The sequence below is a fragment of the Cricetulus griseus genome, chromosome 3, assembly GCF_003668045.3.
Source record: "Cricetulus griseus strain 17A/GY chromosome 3, alternate assembly CriGri-PICRH-1.0, whole genome shotgun sequence".
In the NCBI taxonomy this organism is placed as follows: domain Eukaryota; kingdom Metazoa; phylum Chordata; class Mammalia; order Rodentia; family Cricetidae; genus Cricetulus; species Cricetulus griseus.
The window spans coordinates 273,417,314-273,438,043 of record NC_048596.1 but is presented as its reverse complement, the minus strand read 5'-3'; the positions used below and the strand labels follow the sequence as shown (position 1 = coordinate 273,438,043).

The following is a 20,730-nucleotide window of genomic DNA, read 5'->3' as shown; positions in this document are numbered from 1 at the left end:
GATGAAAGATGTGTGCCACCACTCCCAGAGATTCAGGCTTCTGTCTTGATGGCCACTTAATGATAGATCCTCATGTGGATTGCCAGGGCACCCATTCCAGAGTTCATGCCCCCCCCCAAAAAAAAAACGAATGTTTGCTACTTGAAGCCACTAAGTTGGGGGATCATTTGTTATATGGCTATAGATAAAGAACCATAACACGTTGCTACCATTTTAAGTTACAAGAGGTATTATTGAAGGAGAAAGTTATTTTCCATCATCCTCTTGGCTTGCCTTGTGTCTCCAGGAAGACACACAACTTTGGAGCTTCTTTTTTCTCATGTATAAACTGGGGACAATGCTGACCTCATAGATTGCTTTCAAGATAGGCCATGAATTTAAAGCCATCAGCTCTGGTGGATGGCACATAGCAAGTGTTTACTGGGTAGAGGAGGGGGGGCTACCTTTTCCTCCCTAGCATATTATATTAGCGTGGCCATTACACAGACAGAGTCATTCCAAGTTTGTCTCACAGTGAGTGCATCAGGGAATTGATGTAAGCAAGAGCTGAAAAGCCCTGGGTCTGCCTCAAGATGGATGGATGGATGGATGGATGATGGATGGATGGATGGATGATGGATGGATGGATGATTGAATGCTTTGGGTCTGGAGACTAAGATGGTGATACAAGATCTTATGCAACCTACTGAGCCTAAAACTTTTGTCATCTCTATGCTTGCAGCTGAGGATGCCCTGCCCGAGTTCATGCAAAGAGGAAGGACTGGAATCTGCATTTATACCCGGGTCAGCATGCATGCAGAGGTTGGGAGTGAGAGATGTCTCCAGCTGGAGGAGCCTAACTGAGAAAATATTGTCTTTAGGCAGTACCAAATCATCTCTCAGATCAGGCAAGAAACCACAATTAATTACAAGTGCTAAGTGGATGGTCTAGAAGCTGGGCTTCACAGTCAATTAGTGAGATATTGAAGGGGGTTTCATTAACCCTCTACCTCCTGGAAGTTTTTAGTTTATAGAAAGAAGGGAGCTTTTGAACTGGAGTGAGCTCCAGGACACCATGGGGTGTACAAACACAAGAGTACCCCCAACCAAGAGTGGCACAGAGGGAGTCCTGAATGCACAGGAGACTGTCCTTGACTTTAATCCCCCTGGACGCACTAGGCTTCTTGACCTCAAGACCTTTTGGACTTGTGGTGAAGTCAGTGGTCAATGTCTGTGGTACTAGACCATGTGAAATACCATTTGTGCTAACCATGAGTGAGCAGCCCAGCATGGAGCACGGACTTCCCAGTGAACCCTACCCAGGTACTCAAACCCAGGACACTCATGACCTTCCTCCAAACTTGACCACACCCACCGTGTTCCATATGCTGGGGAGTTCTACCATCCAAGGCAGAGACACAGATCCTGGTCTAGATGCCTCCCTCCTCCGAGCTCTGTGGGTGTGGTCCTGTCCATTCTGCTGCTTCATCACACTCTTTCATCCCTGGTGAAGATCAGGCTGCCCCTTCTCCTACCTCGACACTGCTCTATCTCCTCCCTGGGCTCTGGGTTTCCAGTCTTTTGCTTCTAATCTGAAAAAAACATTCCTGTCATGTATCTCAGTTCAGTGTCCTTCGGTGGCTCCTGGTGGCCTGCAGGTAGAGCCCACCCTTCTATTGCCTGGCACCACATTTGCTATGACTAGACTCAGTTTTCACCAACAGCTCAGCCAGCTCCGACAGACATCTCTCACCCTCTCTTGCTCTTTTCTACCTCCTGTATGGAACAATTTTTGTCCCCATGTCCCCTTTGCCACTGTTCTTGGGATCTAGAGTGCTCTCTTTCTCTACTAAGTTGTCTCCTCCTCATTTTAGGCCCATTTTAGTTGTTGCCTCCTCCAGGAAGCCTTCACCAAAGGCCTAAGTATACTTGAGTGATTGGATATGCTGTGGTGGGAAATTGGTCTGTCTCTTCCTTTGCAAGTAGTTTTCCAGCTAGATTGGGCTGTGTGGCTGGTGGTCTTGGTGCCTAGTCCAGTGCCAAGCACGTAGCAGATGTTGATCTAACTAAGAGGATTGAGATGCTTAGGAGAAAAACCTCAGGATTCACAGGAGGGTGGTAGTGTTTACCCACCAGGGCACAGGTGCAGTGGGACCCACTGTAAGGAAAAGAGAAGGGAGGAGCATTGACTGTCTGCTTGTGACTAAGCTGTCACGAAGCCAGGTTTGGGGGCAGTGTCTTGTGTGACTGGCAGAGTCTACCACTTGGTGGACTCCCAGGGAATTCTCAAGTCCTCATTCTCTGTCTTCCCCATGGTCTGGGCCTGAACTTTATCTTGCAGAACTCCACCAGGAACTCACCAGTAGCCGCTGCTCCTCTGTGAGGCATCCTTAGCTCCTGAGACTCTGTCTGCAAAGGTCTGAGGAAGGAAGGTTTTGGGCTCAGTCCTGCTATTCTCACTTTGGTGCAGTTCCCTCCCTGTCAGTGTAGGAAGAACTTGTAATTGCTTCTAGCCAACAGCACAGGACACATCTTTCTGTAATTAGGTGATATAAAATTGTGGCTTCCATTTTAGTAGCAGACTCATCTAGAGTTATCTTGGCTTTTCACATTGGGGTAGAATAAGCTTCATGTTGTGAGCTGCCTCAATGGATGGGCCTACATGGCAAGAAACAGAGGCCATTCTCCAGCCAACATCCACCAATTGCATCCTTCCAGCAAGTGTGTGAGCTTAGGAGTGAGCCTTGCTCAGCTGAGCCTTCTGATGAGGACCCCAGCCCTAACATGCTCTTTGCTAGCATCCTCTTGAAGACTTGAAAGCAGAGAATCCATCTAACCTTGGGCCCCGACTCCTGACCTGTCACAGACTCTGGGAGGTAACAAACTTGTTGTCTTTACCGTGATTGCAGTTGCAGGGGAGATGTGTGTATTCACATACCTTAAACAGAGTTTACAGTGCTGGTTGAGGAGTGCTTGGTAGTCAATGATAAGGGCATGCGTGCAAAACTCTAATGCTCCTTACTACAGTGGAGGTTAGAATAATTATTATCATTCCATTTCCTCTGAGAGAAGATGCTCACAGGGGTTAAGTATCTTGCTCAAAATGGCTCTGCTGGGTGGCAGCTCCCGTCTGAATGCTCAGGGCTTTTATTGCAACACAAAGCGGTGACGCTTTGTGCTCTGTGTGCATGGTAACAGACTCTGCTCTGGTCAAGAGACAGGCATCTCTGTCAGTGGGCAGTGCAGAGGGGAGTGACATGAGCTAGATGCTGAGAATGTTGAGGATTGCCAAGGGTTTAAGGAGGGGCGAGGGGTAATTTATGCAAATGTGATGTAGCATTGAATAGGGGCCTGGGTGCTCTTGGAACACTGAGGTGTGTGTGGCTCTGACTTAGCAGGTTGGAGTCACTGGAGTCATGCCACACAGGGCCATTCTGATCGTCTGGATAATGTCCACCGAGTAGATACCGTCCTTTAGGTGGGTGGAGGGTGCTGGGCACGGAGTGCCATGTTCACGTTTGCATTTCAGATAGACTCTCTAGCTGGGGCTGGGGAGAGGATGGAGAGAAGGGAAGAGGCAGAACAGTACGTGGGGACAGACCCATGCATGACAGTAGGAAGTGCTGGGAAGCCAGAGAGAAATGGGCCTCACCGCAGGCTGGTCTGAATGGGGGGCACAGAACTGAAAGGGGTCTTATCCTGAGTCTCGACGATACGTGTCTGTGTCCAAGAAGGATGCTGAGTGTGCTGTGCTCTCTCTCTCTGTGCCCCCAGCCTCCCACAAACCTCCCAGGCTCAGAAGGGAGTAGATGCCCCATCTGTGCTGTGGAATGAACTACTGACAGACATTTGTCCATCTATTGTGTTCATGGTGTTCTCAGGATGCCACACCTCAAGGAGCTGGTGGAGAAGGCAGCCTAGAATAGGATTCCAGGGTTAGCCTGCACAGCCCTTCCTCTGGGATTTTAGAGTTGGCTTCTAGGGGTAGAGTGATCCTGAAACTTGGGCCAGCCCCAACTTTGGCCTCCATTGCTTTCGGAGGTCATTTTCACGGTGTCCTGGCTGGAAGCTGGGTGTAAGACATAGGGGTAAGGCATTTTGGGGTCTCTTGAGCTGTCTGTGTTGGTTGTCTCCTGTTACTGGTGGTGCTAATGGACAGAAAAAGGTAGACAGATGGAAACTGCTGTACAAGGTTTTTTCTTTGTTGTCATGGTTGGTTTTGTACATCTAAGCATTTGCATCATACAAAGTGGGGAACACAGCCATGGCTTTTGGTCAGATTCAAGGGAGTGCAGGGGGTGGCCCTCCCCTCCCCCAGATACTGACACATTAAAAGGAAGCAGAGCAACAAGGACAGAGCACAGTTGTGGGAAAGGGGTTCCCCCACATGAGCAGGATGGTCCATCTCACCTGGGTCTCAGTAGAACTCCCCACCTCCATCCTGGGGCCAGGAGGAGCACCTCTGTTCTCTCCTTGGTGAAAAGGATAGGGTAACAGGAATGGGGAATAAAGCATGGACATTTGCTGGGAGGCATACCCTTAGGTCTGGGATATATCCCCCATGGGAGCCAGTCAGACCCCCAGGCCTCCCAGTATAGCCAAAGGCTGGCTAAACCTTAGAAAGATGGAACAGGGTGTTGTGGGTGGGCAACTTGGCTAGCTGGATACTAGCCCTGGGGCTGGAGGTCCCATGCCATCCTTACCCCAGCCACCAGTCTTTAGGATGGCTGCTTTGCCCACAGCCTCCCCACGTATAAGGGGCTCTGGGCTGCAGCGCTGTCTCTTTCTGCTCCTCATTTTCTCTCTCTTACACGCCTGGGACGGCCTATAGACCTGCCAGTCCCCCTGAAGGAGGCACTCATGAAGCTTCGCTGCCAAGGACTTCCTTTTCGGTGCTTTGGAGCTGACATGGAGGATATGCCCTTTGGACACCTCATGCCATCACCACAGAGACCCAGAGAGTCCCCTGACTCCCTCCTCTCTGATGCTGAGTTCCAGGTGCAGGAGCCTGGTGGCTTTCCCCAAGAGTGCACCTGCCTACGTCAGTGACGTGCCTCATGCTATTTCCAGGAACCTGCTGTGCTCTGTGTGTGTGTGTGTGTGTGTGTGTGTGTGTGTGTGTGTGTGTGTGTGCATGTGTGTGTGCGTGTGTGCGTGTGTCTGTGTGTGTGCGTGTGTGCGTGTGTCTCTGTGTGTGCGTGTGTGTCCATGAGTGAATTCTAGAGCCTCTTTTCTACGTGTCACTTGCATATTGCATTTCTGCATGATGTGCTGGTATGTTCATTCTGTGGCCACGCACACACCTCTTGCTCTAGGCACATCAGGTGAACAAACATCCTTTACCCTGCTCAAGTGTCCAAGTTTTGTCCTCCCAAGAATGTCATACATAGAATTCTTTAAGGGTCACCCATTGTTTTCTCCTCACAGTCAGGTCTGTGTCAGAAATGTCAATCTTTGTATTCCCTGGGCTTTGGTGGGTGGAACCAGGTATATACCAAGTAGAAATTCTCTCTCTTGCTTATACCCCCATGTAGTGAGCTATCCACCCTGCCCACACCTGTAGTGCTGACCATACCAAGAACACCCCCAAAGACCTCAAAATCTGCTGTCTGGGCAGGGAAAAGAGGAGACTTAGACCTAGACTAAGCCAGCTCAGCCTGAAGGGCTGTGGTGGAGATGAAAAGCCCCAAGCCCACTCTGGGTGCTCAAAGGGGCCATGGGAACTACCAAGGACACCAGTTGAAGGATCTGGATTCCCTCAGGCCCATGTGGGTTGTCTGGCATGGCTGTGTTCTCTTGCTTATCTGCAGGTCCTTGGGTCTTGGTTTCTACTACCCGTGTGGTGCTCTGTGCCCTGCTATCACCTTTGAGGTCTAAGGGTCCCTGTCAAGGGGAAGGCCTTTCTTAACACTGGTACCCATCCCTGTGTTCTGGTGGGAGTCTTCCTCAGGGTTTAGGGAGGTCTGGGGTCCCTGGCCTGGTCCCTGCCTGTCTCTGGCCCAGGACCCCAAGGCTCTTGAGAATGACCATCCTGCCCAGGATAGAAGACAGAAACAAGCAGACAACTGGGGTGCAAGATGGCTCCCCATCACAGACATAGACACAAACACTGGCCCCTGTGGGATGACACAGGGGTCAAGGGGGTGGGGAGAAGGGTAAGTCCCAGGAGCTGGGGCTGCTGAGGCCCTGCTCCTTAGAGAAGGGTCAGACCAGGGGACTTGTCTGGTTCCCTAAACATATGGATTGTTTAGTCTCCTCTTGAAAGTATTGCGGTCTAACTGATATGGCTTTAACTATTGGAAACGGACAGGAAGACATGTGTCTTCTCTGAAATAAAAGCAAAAGTCCACTAAAATGGAAAACCTGCAAGAATGCAATGGGGCCAGTGGGACAGAGGCTTCGGGAGTGGGCAAGTCGCCCCCCCCACACCGGGCCCCTGCTTTTGGGATAGGCCCTGGTGGGGGCCCAGCATGGCTTCCTGGGGCACTGCCTGGGTCTGTCCCAGTAGCATTCTGAGGACCTCAGGCAGGAAACCCCAAGGGTAGGAGGACTCTAGGCCAAGGGAAGGTCTCCTGTCAGATGGGCTACCTGTGACTAATGGTCTCAGGGCTGGGAGGGGCATCTTACTGTGTGGTTCTTGCTGTGCAAGCACAGACACGCATACAACTGCCTGTTTTAGACCCACACACACGATCACCAGTCTTGGCCCACCTGACAGTTCTCTCAAACACACATTTCTGCATCTAACACGGAACTGTCACTCTTGACACACATGCCATTCTGAAAATACATGCATATACAGGCTAACACATGCAATCTTTAAACACATGAGATGGCTGGCACACACTGAGAACATAATTGAAACTCAGGCACATCACAGCCCACAAACACATATACACATTGTACATCATATAAACAACCCCTAACAAGGAGGTACGATGACTAACACACACATGCAATCTCAAGACGCCACACTCTAACCGTACAGAGATGCATGATGGGGTTTGCCGTATGTTATCTGGTGTGTGTGTGTGTGTGTGTGTGTGTGTGTGTGTGTGAACTCACACATTCATCCCTCTTTTGCCCCTCCTCCTCCATCCCTGCTCCATCTCCACACGTCACACAGCAGGCAGTCTCAACAAGGCAGGGTGTGAGGACAGATGGCAGCCCTATACACCCCAAAGGAGAGCTGATTCTTGGCCAGTAGGATGAATGTCAGGTGGGACTTGGCTTTTCCCCAGCTGCTTGGGGCTTTGACCAAGAAGGGTCCCCCTGGGGACCACAGGGGTTTGGAAGCACACGGACAGGACATGGAAGGGAGAAGGGTGGCTAGGAATGGGGGCAGTTTGGCTGTACCAATGACGGGTCCTATGGCACAGACCATCACTGCCCGATGGCTCCAAGTGTTTTCTGGGGGCCTGGGCAGCCCCTTGGCTGGGCAAACTGGGGCCTAGCCTGGCAGTGGGGTCCCAGGGCCTAAGTCAGATGAGGGAGAATAAGGGTTGCCTTGCCCTAGGCTCCTCCATAGATGTGCTAAAGTCCAAAGAGGATCCATTTGGAGGGAGCAGCTTGGCAGGGGCCGTGCTGCTTTAGGTAGGGGTTGGGGAGGGGTGTGCTCCTGGGTAAGTGTCACCAGGAAGAGGGAAGAGGACAGCCCAAGCCTCTTGCCCAGACTCTAACCTGGCCAGACCCAGCTACAGGCTCTCAGGGCTAGGTTCTCTCAGGGCAGGCTCACTGGGAACAGCCTTCTTCAGAGCCAGGCCACTCAGTGCCTCTGCCCTGACCTGGACTCCCACTGGGGATTCAGAGGGCAAAGGTCAGCATGCTGGGCAGGGCTGGAATGTGTCATTACTTTGGCTGGCTGGGGACAGTGGTCCTCCTGGCAGTGGGGAGCATGGAGGAATGTATGGGGGGAGCAACCACACTAACACAGACCTTGGGCTTCTGGAGGGGCACCCAGTGCCTTTGGTTCAATGTTCCCTTCTGGAGTAGAGCTGTCTTCCTTTTTAAAGCGATTTGGGAGTGAAACAGGACTAGAAACCCTGGCATGAAGGGAGTGTAAAAGGAGTGCAGAGGGGAGGTGCCCCTGGCTAGGGAAAGGGGGCAGAGGCCAACTGAGGTTTTTCCCCTTTGGAGTTGATACTTAACCGAATAAAAAGAAAAGAAAGACCACCACCAACAAAAACGTCCTAAGGTGGGCGTGGAGGGCGGGGGTGGGGGGTGGGGGGAGCGGTTACTTCTTGAACATGTCCTGCAGCGGCCCGGGCAGGTATTTGAGCACTGTGTCCAGGATGCTCTCCTCCTCCTCCTCCTCCTCATCCCCACATCCAGCGGGGATGGCTTTCTTGGGTCGGGTCAGGCTCCCCTCACAGGGCTGTTCCAGGGCTGCCTTCTCCTCGGCCTCCTTCTCTTCTTTCTTCTTCAGCCCATACTGGGGAAGAGACAGACAGGGTGGAGTTGAGTCATAGGAAGGAGAGCTTGGCTTTCTCACTCATTCAGACTTGGGGGATGGGTCTCATCTAACTCTCCAGGAAAAGCTGCTTTCCCCGGAGAACCGAACCCAGTTCTTAGTAGATGACTAACATAAAAGATTATATTCTAGCCTGGTGGTGGTGGCGCACGCCTTTAGTTCCAGCACTCGGGAGGCAGAGGCAGGCAGATCTCTGTGAGTTCAAGGCCAGCCTGGCCTACAGAGTGAGTTCCAGGACATCCAGGACCGTTACACAGGAGAAACTCTGCCTCCAAAAACCAAATCAAAACATAAAAAAGACCGTACCCCAGTTTCTTTTAAAATTAACACTTCTTGTTAATACCCCTTTGTCCTTTTGAAATCCCGAGTTGGTCTTTCTATCTTCTGACACGTTCTATTTTGCGGCACAGCTGGCTGATTGCAGGCTCCTTACAGTGTTACTTTGCAGCATGGTGCTATCAGACAAGCGCTCCATACCTGGTGGTCAGGGCATCATGGAAAGTTTCTCTAATATGTACAGATTCTGAATTCCACTTTTATTTGGTCCCAGGAGCTCTGGCAGGCATGTTGGGCCTGTTGCGTCTCCTGTGTGCTCATATAGTTACCGCACAATCCTTGAGGGCATGTTTCAAAGACAAGCATTTTCCTGACGAGAGTGATGCTCAGAGAGAACTGGGTCTAAGATGAGAGCTGGGAGTCAGGGGAGGTGGGGCTTTCAGGGGATGCTGACCTTGTCTCGGATCTGCTGCCGGACCTTCTCACGCTCGGCTTCCATGCGGGCATGTTTGGCCTTGCGCTCTTCCTCCTGCTGCCGTAGGGCCTCCTGTCGTTCTTCCTCCTTCTTCTGCGCGTCAGGGTCCTTCTCCTCCTCTCCCCCCAGCATCTTCCCCATGTCCTTGGTGGCCCCTGCAGGGATGTGAGGTGATCAGGGGAAGGAGAGGGTGTGGTCAGTTGGGGAGAGAAGGCAGGTGGTTTGAGGTCCCCTTTCTCCCGGGTCCGGGGTGCATGGAGGAGGGTGGCGGGGCTCACCTCCAAGGGCTTGCTTCATGACAAAGTCCATCCTGCAGGCTTTGGTCAGTGCTTTCTAGCCCGGGGCTGAATTCGCATTCAACACCTCCTGGCTGGTCTGCCTCCGGGAAATGATCCCACCTGCAAAAGAGGATGGGGAGGGGTCTGATGGAAAGCTCTCTTCCCAGGCAGGGCGGAAGAGACTCACACGTGGTAGCCTTACTGTTGTTCTCACAGGGCATCGCCCATCGAGGACAGGGCTCAGTGCCCCGTCAGGAAGAAAGAAGAGACGGAAGGGACGTATTTACTGAGCATGTATTATCGGCTAGGCATGGATGAATGTGCAAGTAAGTAGCTTCTGGATCCTATTTTGTATTATTTTATTAAATAGTAAATAAAAAAGATTTATTCATTTTTATTTTATGTATATGAGTATTTTGTCTGCAGGTAGATTTGTGCCCCCTGTGAGTGTAGAGCCTGTGAAGCCAGAAGAGGGCTCCCAAGAACTGTGGTTATAGACGGCTGTGAGCCACCATGTGGGGGCTGGGAATAGAAGTTGGGTCCTCTGCCAAAGCAGTCTGCACTCGTAACCTCTGAGCCGTCTCTCCAGCCCGGTTCCTATCTTGAAGTCGTTCTTTTGAACATATTATTTCTAAGGAAATTGAAGCCGGGAGCAATGGACTGGAATTTGGGCTTGGAAGAGCTGCGTTTTAATGACAGCCTCATTCATTATTTGTCATGAGACCTTCAACAAGTGACACCCCTTCCTCACACTTTCAGTTTCCTCTTTCCTGAAAAGGAAGTGGCAGGGTCTGGGCTGCTACAGAGAGCAGAAAGGAGACTCGCCAAGAAGATGAGCATGTGCTAGTGTCCCCAGAAAATGAGAGGTACATGGGGGAAAAAGGTATAGCTAGCATGAACGGGGACCTGCCCAGACTCTGGAGATTAGAGAAATAAATGATTTGTTATTGTAGCATATATATAAGTTTTGTGTTTTAAAGCTTAATGTTAATTTTATTTTGAATTACATATGAGGGCATTGGGGACATTATCATCTTGGCATTTCTGCCTGTACAGAGGGAGGTCCACGTAGGCACCCTGCTAATCCTGCTTCCTCTACCCTTCCCCTTAAATTACTGATTTTCAGTTCTTATTATATTTTTATTGCTGTTTTGTTGTCTCAGAAGATTTTCTCCAAATGAAGTCATAATTGGAATGCAGTGCGCAGAATTTGTGAAAGTAGGGCTCGGGCTAACCCAATGGTGGCAGCGGGGTCTGCAGAGTTGAGCATAGGGATCTTTCTTCCGGAGCCCCCACACTTCTGAGAATCGACCCTGATGCTCCAACCTAGAGCTCTCCTACTTTAATTGTTGAGTTGTCCTGATTCCTTAAAAATGTTTATTTTAACTCATATTTATGGGCTTTTGTCTGCATACCACACATGTGCCTTCCACAAAAGGGTATCAAAAGCAGGGCGGTAGTGGCGCACACCTTTATTCCCAGCACTAGGGAGGCAGAGGCAGCTGGATTTCTATTGAGTTCCAGGCTAGCCTGGTCTACTGAGCAAATTCCAGCACAGCCTCCAAAGCTACAGAGAAACCCTGCCTAGAAAAACAAAACAAAACAAAAAAGAGGGTATCAAAGCCCCTGGCACTGTGGTTACAGATGGTTATGAGCTATCATGTGGGTGCTGGGAATTGAACTTGGGTCCTCTGCAAGAACAGCAAGTGCTCTTAACCCCCATGTGTCTCTTCAGCCCTGAGTTATACTGATTATTTAACAGACAAGGTGGCTGCCAATCTCTCTGTTCTGCATCTATGAACTGTCCTAAATGCGACATAGGTTGGAGGTTAACTGGGACTAGGCTTCCCTCACTCCCTGGGCCTTTCATCTTTTATAGACTTCATTAAATCTCTATTACTTTATGGGAAGAAAAAAAAGGGTTCAGGGAAATGATGGTAGAGAATTTTACCAGGCTGGTTATTGCAACAAAGTTGAATTCAAGGTCACAGGCTATTGGTTGATGGTTTCCCCTCGTTTCTTTCAAAATGAGAGGTCATTAGCAGTCTGTGAGTTTTCCTAATAAGGGATCCAAGAATGTATCCATAGGATTAGATCACTTAATGGGCTGCTTTTGGTGGAGGAAAACCATAATGTACTAGATGAAAGCGTTCTCAGCCTTTTGGCATCAGACATAACTGGTTAAAGATTCTAGACTGGGCCAAATCTCTGAAAAAGTGTTAGCTTGTTCCGGATGGGGATGTATCACAGTGATCTTTGCACTCATATTTAAAGGGAAAAAATCCGGGTCAAGTGCCTGGAGATGTGGCCAGAGCTTATACAAATGGCAGCCATTGCTGACTACGTATTTATGGGACTACACTAAGTCTAAGGGGCACATGGGCTTCCCAGGAAAGGTGAGAGAACCCACCCTGACCCTGAAATCTGAGACGGAAGGTTTCTCAGCTCTGTTGAGATGTTTCCCATTGATTTTAGACCTCGGGAAAGGACTTAATTTCTAAGAACAGGGAACCAACAGTGAACAAATTGAGTGATTTCAGGAACTCTTGAGTTTCTACGCAGTGTTTACATAGAGCTCAAAGACTTGCCAGGTGGCAGTGGAAGACGCAGGACTCTAATTTGAGATGATTCAGATTGGGAGGCAGGACACCCGGGCTGTGGCTCTGCTCTGTCCTGACTCGCTGCACGTCCCTCTGGGGACCAGCTACTCTCCCACAGCCGTCCCCAGTGCCTCTGCTGAGGCGCTGTCTCCATGTTTAAATGCTGACCTATGCACCGCACCCGAAACCCCTTCCCGTCTTGGGTCTGTAACTCCCTTCTTTCCTCTCCCCTCCCTCCTTTCTTCTTCTCACGTCTCTCCTGTCTCCTCATCACTCCCTTTTTCTTACTGACTCATGTTCCACTTGCTTCTCAGACTCTGACCTCAGCCCCTGCTTCTGTTTCTTCTGCCAACTTCCTCTTGGTAGGGTTTATTCAGAATACAGGCCTTATTGGTCACTGACATAGATGACACCTAGACCTCTTTTCTGGGCTTTAGATCCCCGAATTTATTCATGTAGCAAGCATTACTTGAGGACCTACTACGTGTTAATCAGTATCTTAGACACTGAAGGTGTACCAGTGAATTAGAGAGGCAAACCTGTGCCCATAAGCAGATTACATTCTGAGGTGTCTGAGTGCATGCATATGGGGAAATGCACAGAAAAGAGATGCATTTATGTTCTCCTGGGTGTTCTGTGGACACTACTCAAATGCAATGCTCCATTCATCAATAATTACCTCCTTATCTGGACACTTTTGCATTCATGCATTGATTCAGTCATGGTCATCACTGCTATGCTAGCCACCACCACCCCCCATCTTCAAACTACATCTGTCAAAGACTGAATCTTCTCAATGCGTATATCTTTATTGCTCCAGGTGGGTCCTAAGTAATTCTCAGGATTACTTGCTGGGATTTTTGAGTCTACTCTGAAGTTCTGTTGTCCAATCTTAGTGTGGCCCTCTTAGCTGTTAGGCAGTCTCTTTGCTCATATGGTTGAGATAGTCTAAGTGACTTCAGAGGCCCAACCTGCTCCTCACCCCAACCTCTTATCAGGAGACCTCCCTCCAGGTCAGGCCCTTTCTTCCAGCGAGACAGCTCTTTGAAACTGAGTCTTCTCTATAAAAGAAGGGCTACAGGGCCAGTGTGAAGGTTAGAAATCATCTGTGGGATGTGTTTGTCACGTGGCAGGTGCTCAGTAAATGAAAGCTATTATTCAAGTGATTAATGATGGCAATTGCACACACCTGCAACCTCCCCTCTCCTAGCTCCAGGGAACTCCCTCCTCCTACATGAAGCCAATCTAGATTTTTCTCCGTGTTCCTTTATCCACGAATCACCACGCCTTCCTAAGTCCTTAGTGTCCTTTTCCTAGTTTCTTGGGTCTCCTCCCCTTTCCACCCCTTTCCTTGAACAATGCACCTCTTTGATTGCCTGTCCTCTACTGAGCCAGAGTCCCAACTCCTCGTCTGAGCTTCCTCCTCGTCTCCTGGGGAAGCTCTACTGCTCCCCAGATCAGCTGTCTTAGCACACAGCCCAGAAGCTACCTTAATCAGCGTGGCTTGGAGACCTGTGCTTGACCAGGGTCGTCCATAGCCCACGGCCTCCTCTCCTTTTTAACCCCTGATGCTGATCACTGTGCCCCTCGTCATTTCAGCCTTCTCACTCTGAATTCCATGACACAGCAATCTTGTGGTTTTCATTCTCCCCTGACAGGTCCCTCCCTTTTCTCTCTTTTGCTGGTTCCCTTCTTTCTCCAGGCAAACTCTCCCTTCTCCTTCCCTCTGCTCCTCCCATGGAAACCTCCCATCTGTGCCTACTGATTTAGGATCTTAGTTACACACACACACACACACACACACACACACACACACACACACACACACACGTCTTTCTCTCTCAAGCCTGCAGATTTTTAACCCTTTGCTGCATAGCATTACACCTGCCATTTCCAAGCCAGTCTCTGGAAGATCAATCCCATCCTTGCCGGGCTCCCATCTCGTCCCCCAGCATGCCTTGTTTAAAATGCTTCAACCAAAAACTCCAGCCAGTATTTCTCATCCGTACACACGCGCTCAATTACTCATCCTGTACTCTGAGTACCTGCTGTCTACCAGGCACCATGAAAGAGAACAAGGGCGTTCTCCAACTCTGGTTCTCACAGCCTTCAGTTAACTGGGTAGGTAGAAACTGCCTCGCAGAACATAAAGATTTGGTGACTATGATTGAGATAGAGGCACAGGGACGAATTCTGGACATGGCTCGCCCCACCCTCTCCCTCCTATTGCTTCAGTGTCTTGGTTCATGGCTCTGTCTGTTCTCTAGCTCTTACCTGTCTTCCACATGATCCTCAGGTTAAGCTTCCTAAAAGGCACACACAAACCTACCACCCTGCACCGGCTCCCCACGGCCCTGTTAAACTCACCACAGTCATGCTCTAACCTTCAAACCCTGCAGCCAAGCACCTGCCATAGCTCTCTGCCTCTCATGTCTCACCTCTTGTAATGGCTGCATCTTAACCAGACCCCCCCCACACACATCACTTCCACTTCCACGAGGCACGGTGATTTGGGCATATGATTCCCACAGCCTTAGAGCCCCTTAATCTCATCTCTGCTGGTTCGGGTCTTGGCACTACTACGCATTAAATGGTCTTGAGTACTTGATTTAATGTTTTCTCATGTGTAAAATGGAGACAGTTCATGTCGTGTGCAAGGCCTGCGGGTGAGCACTGAGATTATGCAAATCAAGTGTCTAAGCCAGTGTCTGGCATGTGGTAAACATCTCTATTGTCACCATAACCATCCACAGCAGCGGCCGCATTAACTTTCTGAGGCCCTTTGCCAACACTGCTCCCTCCAGCAATTCCCCAGTTCTCCTTGACAAGATGGGACGGATGCTTGCTTTTTAATTATCTAAGGCACTTTCTAGGACAGTTTTGCTGCCTCTTACTCATGTTCTGCCTGTCTGGGTCTCCTTCCTTTGTTATCACGGAAGCTTTTCTGTTGTCTGTGCCTTATTCATTTCACCTACCTGAAGAACCCCCACAGGATATCCTTAGCACGTTTGCTCAGTGGAATTTAATGTTGTGTGCATGGGCTCAAAGCCTGAGCCTGCACGTCTGATTCCCAGCTTCTTAGAACCTGGGTTGTGTGCATGCGTGTGTGTGCATGTGTGGCTGTAGCTAACACACATAGACACACAGCCACACACACACACACAGCCACACACACACACACACACACACACACACACACACACACACACACACACACACACACACACACACACACACACACACGGGTGCAACTGGAAGAGGTCCTGCGGATTGCATACAGTTGAGGATTAGGGCCTCGCCGCCAGGAGGCGCTCCTCAGCGGCTTCGGAAAGCTGCCGTCTGTCTCCGAGCGGGAAGGGTGCTGCTGGTGGGGGTGGAGGCTGCTGCCGCTGCTGGTGGGGTGTTGGACTCGGGAAAGGAGAGGGGGAGGTGGGCTGACGCAAAGTCATGCTGTCACTCACCGAAGACCCTGGGCAGGCCGTCACCTTCCCTCTGGTCCCAACCCCCCAACACCCCTACAGCCAGTCCCTGCCCAAAGGCAGCCAAGGCACCTGCTCCAGTTCCGTCGAGTCCCGGGGACCCGGCCCCCTCCTTCCGACAAGCACACTCGAGAACCTGCAGTGTTTGTCTTTGCGGTTGTTTTTCTGTTTCGAGTACGGGCTACAATCACAACTCAGTTCAACACCCAGTTGCTTTTTGCAAGGGTCCCTACGCTAATGGTGGTGGCCAAGACAGAGGACGTGTCCCTCACTTCCCCATCCCACGCCCCTAGAAGCAAGACATCCTGTGGGGAGGAGAAGAGGCGGCCAAGGATGGGAGAGAGTAAGGAACGGCTGGGTCATGAAAGTGGCGGCGGCTCCCCCTGCAGAAGAGGGGGTAGGCTCCCAGTGCGGCTCCCCGGCCCTCCTGAGATCAGCACTCGCCACAGCTCTCTGCAGGGGCTTTCGGTCGGCCACTGCGTGTCCCCTTGCGCCCCCCAACACACACCTCTCAACCCTGAGCCCCAGACTGATACCAAACTTTGATGTGGAGGGGCCAGTCCGAGACTGGGGAGCACCCTGTGACTCCCACACGGGCTCCAGCTGCCCAACTGCGCTCCTGCGGGAAGATGACAAATAGTCCCCCTGCCCCCCACCGACGTGGGCTCTCCTCTCTCCAGCTGGCCTCCTGGAGCAGAGGGCCCGGAGGGCTTCGGGGGTAGCCACACCCGGAAGGAGCTGAGACCCATGTCCCCCACCCTAGTCTTGTGGGCTCGAAGTTGTTCTCCAGGTTCACTGTGGAGTCTCCGCACTCGGGGCGGTCCGGGCTCCCCGAGCCCCGCTGTCCCCGCTCGGGATGCGCGCCTGCCCGCATCTGGATGCCCCGCATCATCTGCCTGCCCCGCATCTGGATGCCCCGCATCTGGATACCCGCATCAGCCCGGCATCCGCGGGGAGCTGTCCCTTCAGCACCATGCAGAGCGGGCAGCGGCCGCAGTTCCCAGCACGCGCCCGCCGTTTTGGGGAGCCCCTCAAAGCCGCACTGCCCGGCTTCCCCACAGCTCAAAGGCCAGGACGGTCCCCGACTGCCCCCAGCCCGGCTCCGCCTCCCCGGCCCGAAGCCAACACCGACCTGGTGGTCCCAGCAACCGTCTAAGCCACTGCAGGGCTCCGGCTGACTCCAGCAGGCGGTGCCGTGTGCTCAGCCAGCTCGCGCCGCCGCCTGGTGTAACTCCGCCAGGCGAGCTGGGGCCGCGGCTGCCGCGGGCGGGCGGGCGGGCGGATGCCGAAGGCGCCCTCCAATCACACCCCTCAGCCGGGCCCTGACGCCTTACAGCTCCTCTTCCAGAAGGGAAATTCAAAATCTCTCTCTCTCTCTCTCTCTCTCTCTCTCTCTCTCTCTCTCTCTCTCTCTTCTCTCTTCTCTCTCTCCCTCCTCCTCCTCCTTCCCTCCTCCTTTTCCTCTCGCTGCCTCCTCCCCCTCCTCTCTTCTTCCTTTCCCTCTTTTATTCTCCCGCTTTCCCTTTCTCCTTTCTTTATCCACTTGCTTGTCTACTGATTCTTGTCGCAGACAACCCTACCAATCTGCCTTCAGCGAGGCTTCTTTCCGGACTCCTGTGTGTCCAAGCTCCAAGAACCACAAGCTTACAGCTTCGGAAGGGTGATGCGTTCAGCCGTGGAAAAGGGGTTTATAAGGCAGAAACCAAAGGAGTTGCCTCTGCATGGAAGCTCCCTTTGACTCTTTAAGGCACACTTCCTCTCGGGGTGCCCACTTCCCTAAAGGAACCCCAGTTCCAACCGCCTCCTCTCTCTGCTTGTATCTTGCCTGTGAGCAGCTTCTGGACTGGGCAGTCCACTGTCTGATCGTTTATGACCAACCACAGTGTCCAGCTACAGGCTGGCTCCAGAATCGTTGGTGTGCAGGGGAAGGAAGGCCCTGCTAGGGGGTGAGGGACTCTCTGCTCTGGACCAGAAGCAAAGACTCTGTAGAATTGCAGGGGGAGCATTAGGTGAGCTGCTCCTGAGTCCTCTGTAGGTCTGTTATCCTTGGAAGAAGACACAGTCCTCTGGTGGTGGTGTTCTAGAAGGCTTTCCTTTCCCTCCTAAGCCCAGGGAAGAGAAGGGACTCCAACGATGGCAGCGACATCAGCTCCCTCCTCAGCCTCTCACCCTGGCTTCCGTTCTCTTATTCTCTCCTAATGAGCCTTTACCATTCTGCCAGTCATCTCCTGGCTCTCAACCTCTTCCTTTAATCCAGCCTGGGGTGCAGGAAAATGGCTCCAGGGAGGAGGGCCTTGCACCTGGCCTTTGAAAGCTGTGCAGGAGTTCATGCATCCATCAGAGTTACGTGAGAGTGGGGATGGCTTTTGCTTCTCTCCCGGGAGGGAGAGCCGTGGGAGGACAGGAGCCAGGAGAGGAAGGGGGGGGGGGTCGCAGCAGATGCCTCAAAGCGGGAAGCCTTGTAAGTCAGAAGACATTGGTGTATGCACCCTGCGCTCCAGAAGAATCCCCTGTGAAGTTCATCTCTGTTCTCCCCTTTCAGACTGGGGGCTTTGCACAATGCAGAGCCCTCTATTTACACTGTTGGGGCATCAGCATAGCATGTTCACAATTATTTCCTCTCATTTCCTAAGGTGACCTAAAGTGTGTTTGTGTGTGTGTGTGTGTGTGTGTGTGTGTGCGCGCACACACACACACACTCCTGTTTGATTAGAGTGACTTAGACTTGCCACTAATGCCTGAAGGGAGTTCTAAGCCAAGAAATCTGACGTTCTGTCATTTCGAGAGTGGCGGTCTCCCCGCCCCCTTCTCCCTCCTTTGTGCACATTCTTCCACATGCCCTGTGAATGGTCTACAGCTATGGCTATAGGGGCTTTGCCTTTGACATGGACATTGACCAACTTAGGCTTCAGAAAAAGACCCATAGTGCTGGGCACTGCACTTTAAGAGGGACTTTGGTAAGCTCTAGGATATTCCTCTTATGAAGAAGCAGATCTAGGGAAGGAGAGTTGAAGGATTTGATGGTGGCTTACTGTCAGGGCAGAACTGAGGGACATTAGTTCTGGAAGGGCTGATTAGTCTTGCTTAATTGAAATTGACTCAGTTTAGCGGTTAGCAAAGGGTATGCTCGCTGAGCAGATAAATAACCATTGTAGGGGAAGACCAGAACTAGTTTTTTTCAGTTAATTGATTAATAATAATAATAATAATAATAATAATAATAATTTTTACTATTGCTGGAGATGATCTCAGGGCAATAGGGAGGTAAAGAGAGGTGGGATGAAGCTCTAAGAGGAAGCCACCGTTCTCAGTTGGTGTGGTCACTCATGCCTGTGCTTCCGGCTCGAGGACATTAGCTACAACTTGATAAGAAGACCATCCAGACAGCAGTTACATTTGAATCTGAGCCTTTTGTGAGTCTAATAATATTCCTCAGTATTTGACAGGAACTGAGCCTGGCTGCGGAAATCCTCTGATGAACAGCTCCGTCAAGTTTTGGTGGCTTTGTGTGGTTGATCCATTAGGGGTAACTCACAGCAGAGCCATGGGTCTCTCCCAGGACAAAAGGAGGTGGAGAGAGAAGTCCTTTCTCTCTGTTCAGTGTAAACAGCCCTGACATGGTCCCCAGATCCTCAGTTGTTATTTAGAAAAGTGGCCAACTGTTGCAAGCATCTAATGACAATAGTGCCTCTAAGCTCAGCCATGATCTTTTACATATCACACATTCTCATTTAATTCTCACAAACCCTTATTTTCAAGACACAGACTTGATGCCCAGGGGGGAAAAGTGAGTCTTCAGCAGAGCCAGGGTTCCTGCTGATCTGGCACTGGGCTCTGAGGGTCTTATATCACAATGGGCTGCTTCTTTCCTGACATTCCAACATTCCACAGTCTATGCAAGTGGGACTTTTGCAGCACACACACACACACACACACACACACACACACACACACACATATGTATACATAGCACTGACATTTATAGTCGTTTCTGTTGTCTAGTTTCTAACACACACGCACACATGTGCACACACACACACACACACACACACACACACACACACACACACACCATGTATTTACACTCAGATCAGGATGCTCATGCCATGCAGACTGCAGCATTTCCTTCCCCTCCTGCCTCTCTAAATCCAGCTCACTGTGAGTGAGCATGAGTGTGGACAGTACAAGCAGGCAGCCTCTGGTCCTCACGTAGTGCCGAGAGCAGGGAGAGGGAGGCAGGTTTGGACAGATTCATGAAATGGTGCGGATACGCCTCGGATGTTCACCAGGAAGCCAATTAGGAAAGCCAATGCTAGGATTTTCACAAGGGCCGTGGAACAGTGCATGAGGAATGACAGCTGTCACAGACTACAAATGTGCCCATCAGTGAGAACGGCTTCCAGAGGGTGTCTGTCCAAAGGTCAGCTCATTTCTCCCCTGCAGTCACCTCACTCTGGTGGGCCGTGAGCCCTCTGTGACAGATCTGCTCTGAACCAGACCTTTGCTGGCCACTTGTCACTTCAGGGAGACCTGAGCTGTCCCATGTCCTGTGGTTCTAGCTTGAGCCTTGGGGGGCAGCATTGGCCTTGCTTTGGGAGGGTGGCCCGGTGCCAGAAGAAGAAAGAGAACTGTGGGGGTTGGAGCACAGAGAAAACAATCTAAGTCATTTTGCTCCTCTGGTGAGTGAGTACCTTCAACAATGGCTAGGGTATGATGTGAGTCTCCCAGTCTACCTCTGACAATATGACATAGTATGAAGGCAAACTCATAATTGTTCAATGATGCACCTGTATACATGGCCAGTGTGGGCTCATAAAGCATCCATGGAAGATGCAGGTGCCATCATTGCTGTATTGTGTGGCATGCATGGGTCTGTTGCCATGTGACTCTCATAATTTGGTGGTGAGTCCCTCCTGTCCTGTTAAGAACCAATGTGATGGTACATGGCTAACTGCATTTTTACAGCAGAATGTGTCAATGGTACTATGGAGATTTCTGGTGTAAGGCAAGGGTATAGATGCAGTCGTGTAGGCCGTCTACCATGGGGCCCAATTTACAAAGACTGTGCTAGAGTCAAGGTTCTAGGAGTGTGACACTATTTCTGGATACTGATGTTGCTATCAACTAGAGATGACCTAGAAATTAGGATGGTGGTTTTGTGTCATTAGCAGAT

At 51.0% G+C, this 20,730-nt stretch overlaps 1 protein-coding gene across 1 annotated transcript; it reads right to left on the bottom strand.

Moving 5' to 3' along the window:
- Positions 1-3,500: 3,500 nt before the first annotated feature.
- On the bottom strand, positions 3,501-16,918 carry Cplx2 (complexin 2). Its single transcript, XM_027409878.2, has 4 exons — positions 16,690-16,918; positions 9,479-9,598; positions 9,180-9,355; positions 3,501-8,410 (listed from the first exon to the last, which is right to left on the bottom strand). The coding sequence occupies exons 2-4, from the start codon at positions 9,507-9,509 to the stop codon at positions 8,213-8,215; spliced, it is 405 nt and encodes a 134-aa protein (XP_027265679.1). The 5' UTR covers positions 9,510-9,598; positions 16,690-16,918; the 3' UTR covers positions 3,501-8,212.
- Positions 16,919-20,730: the final 3,812 nt, after the last annotated feature.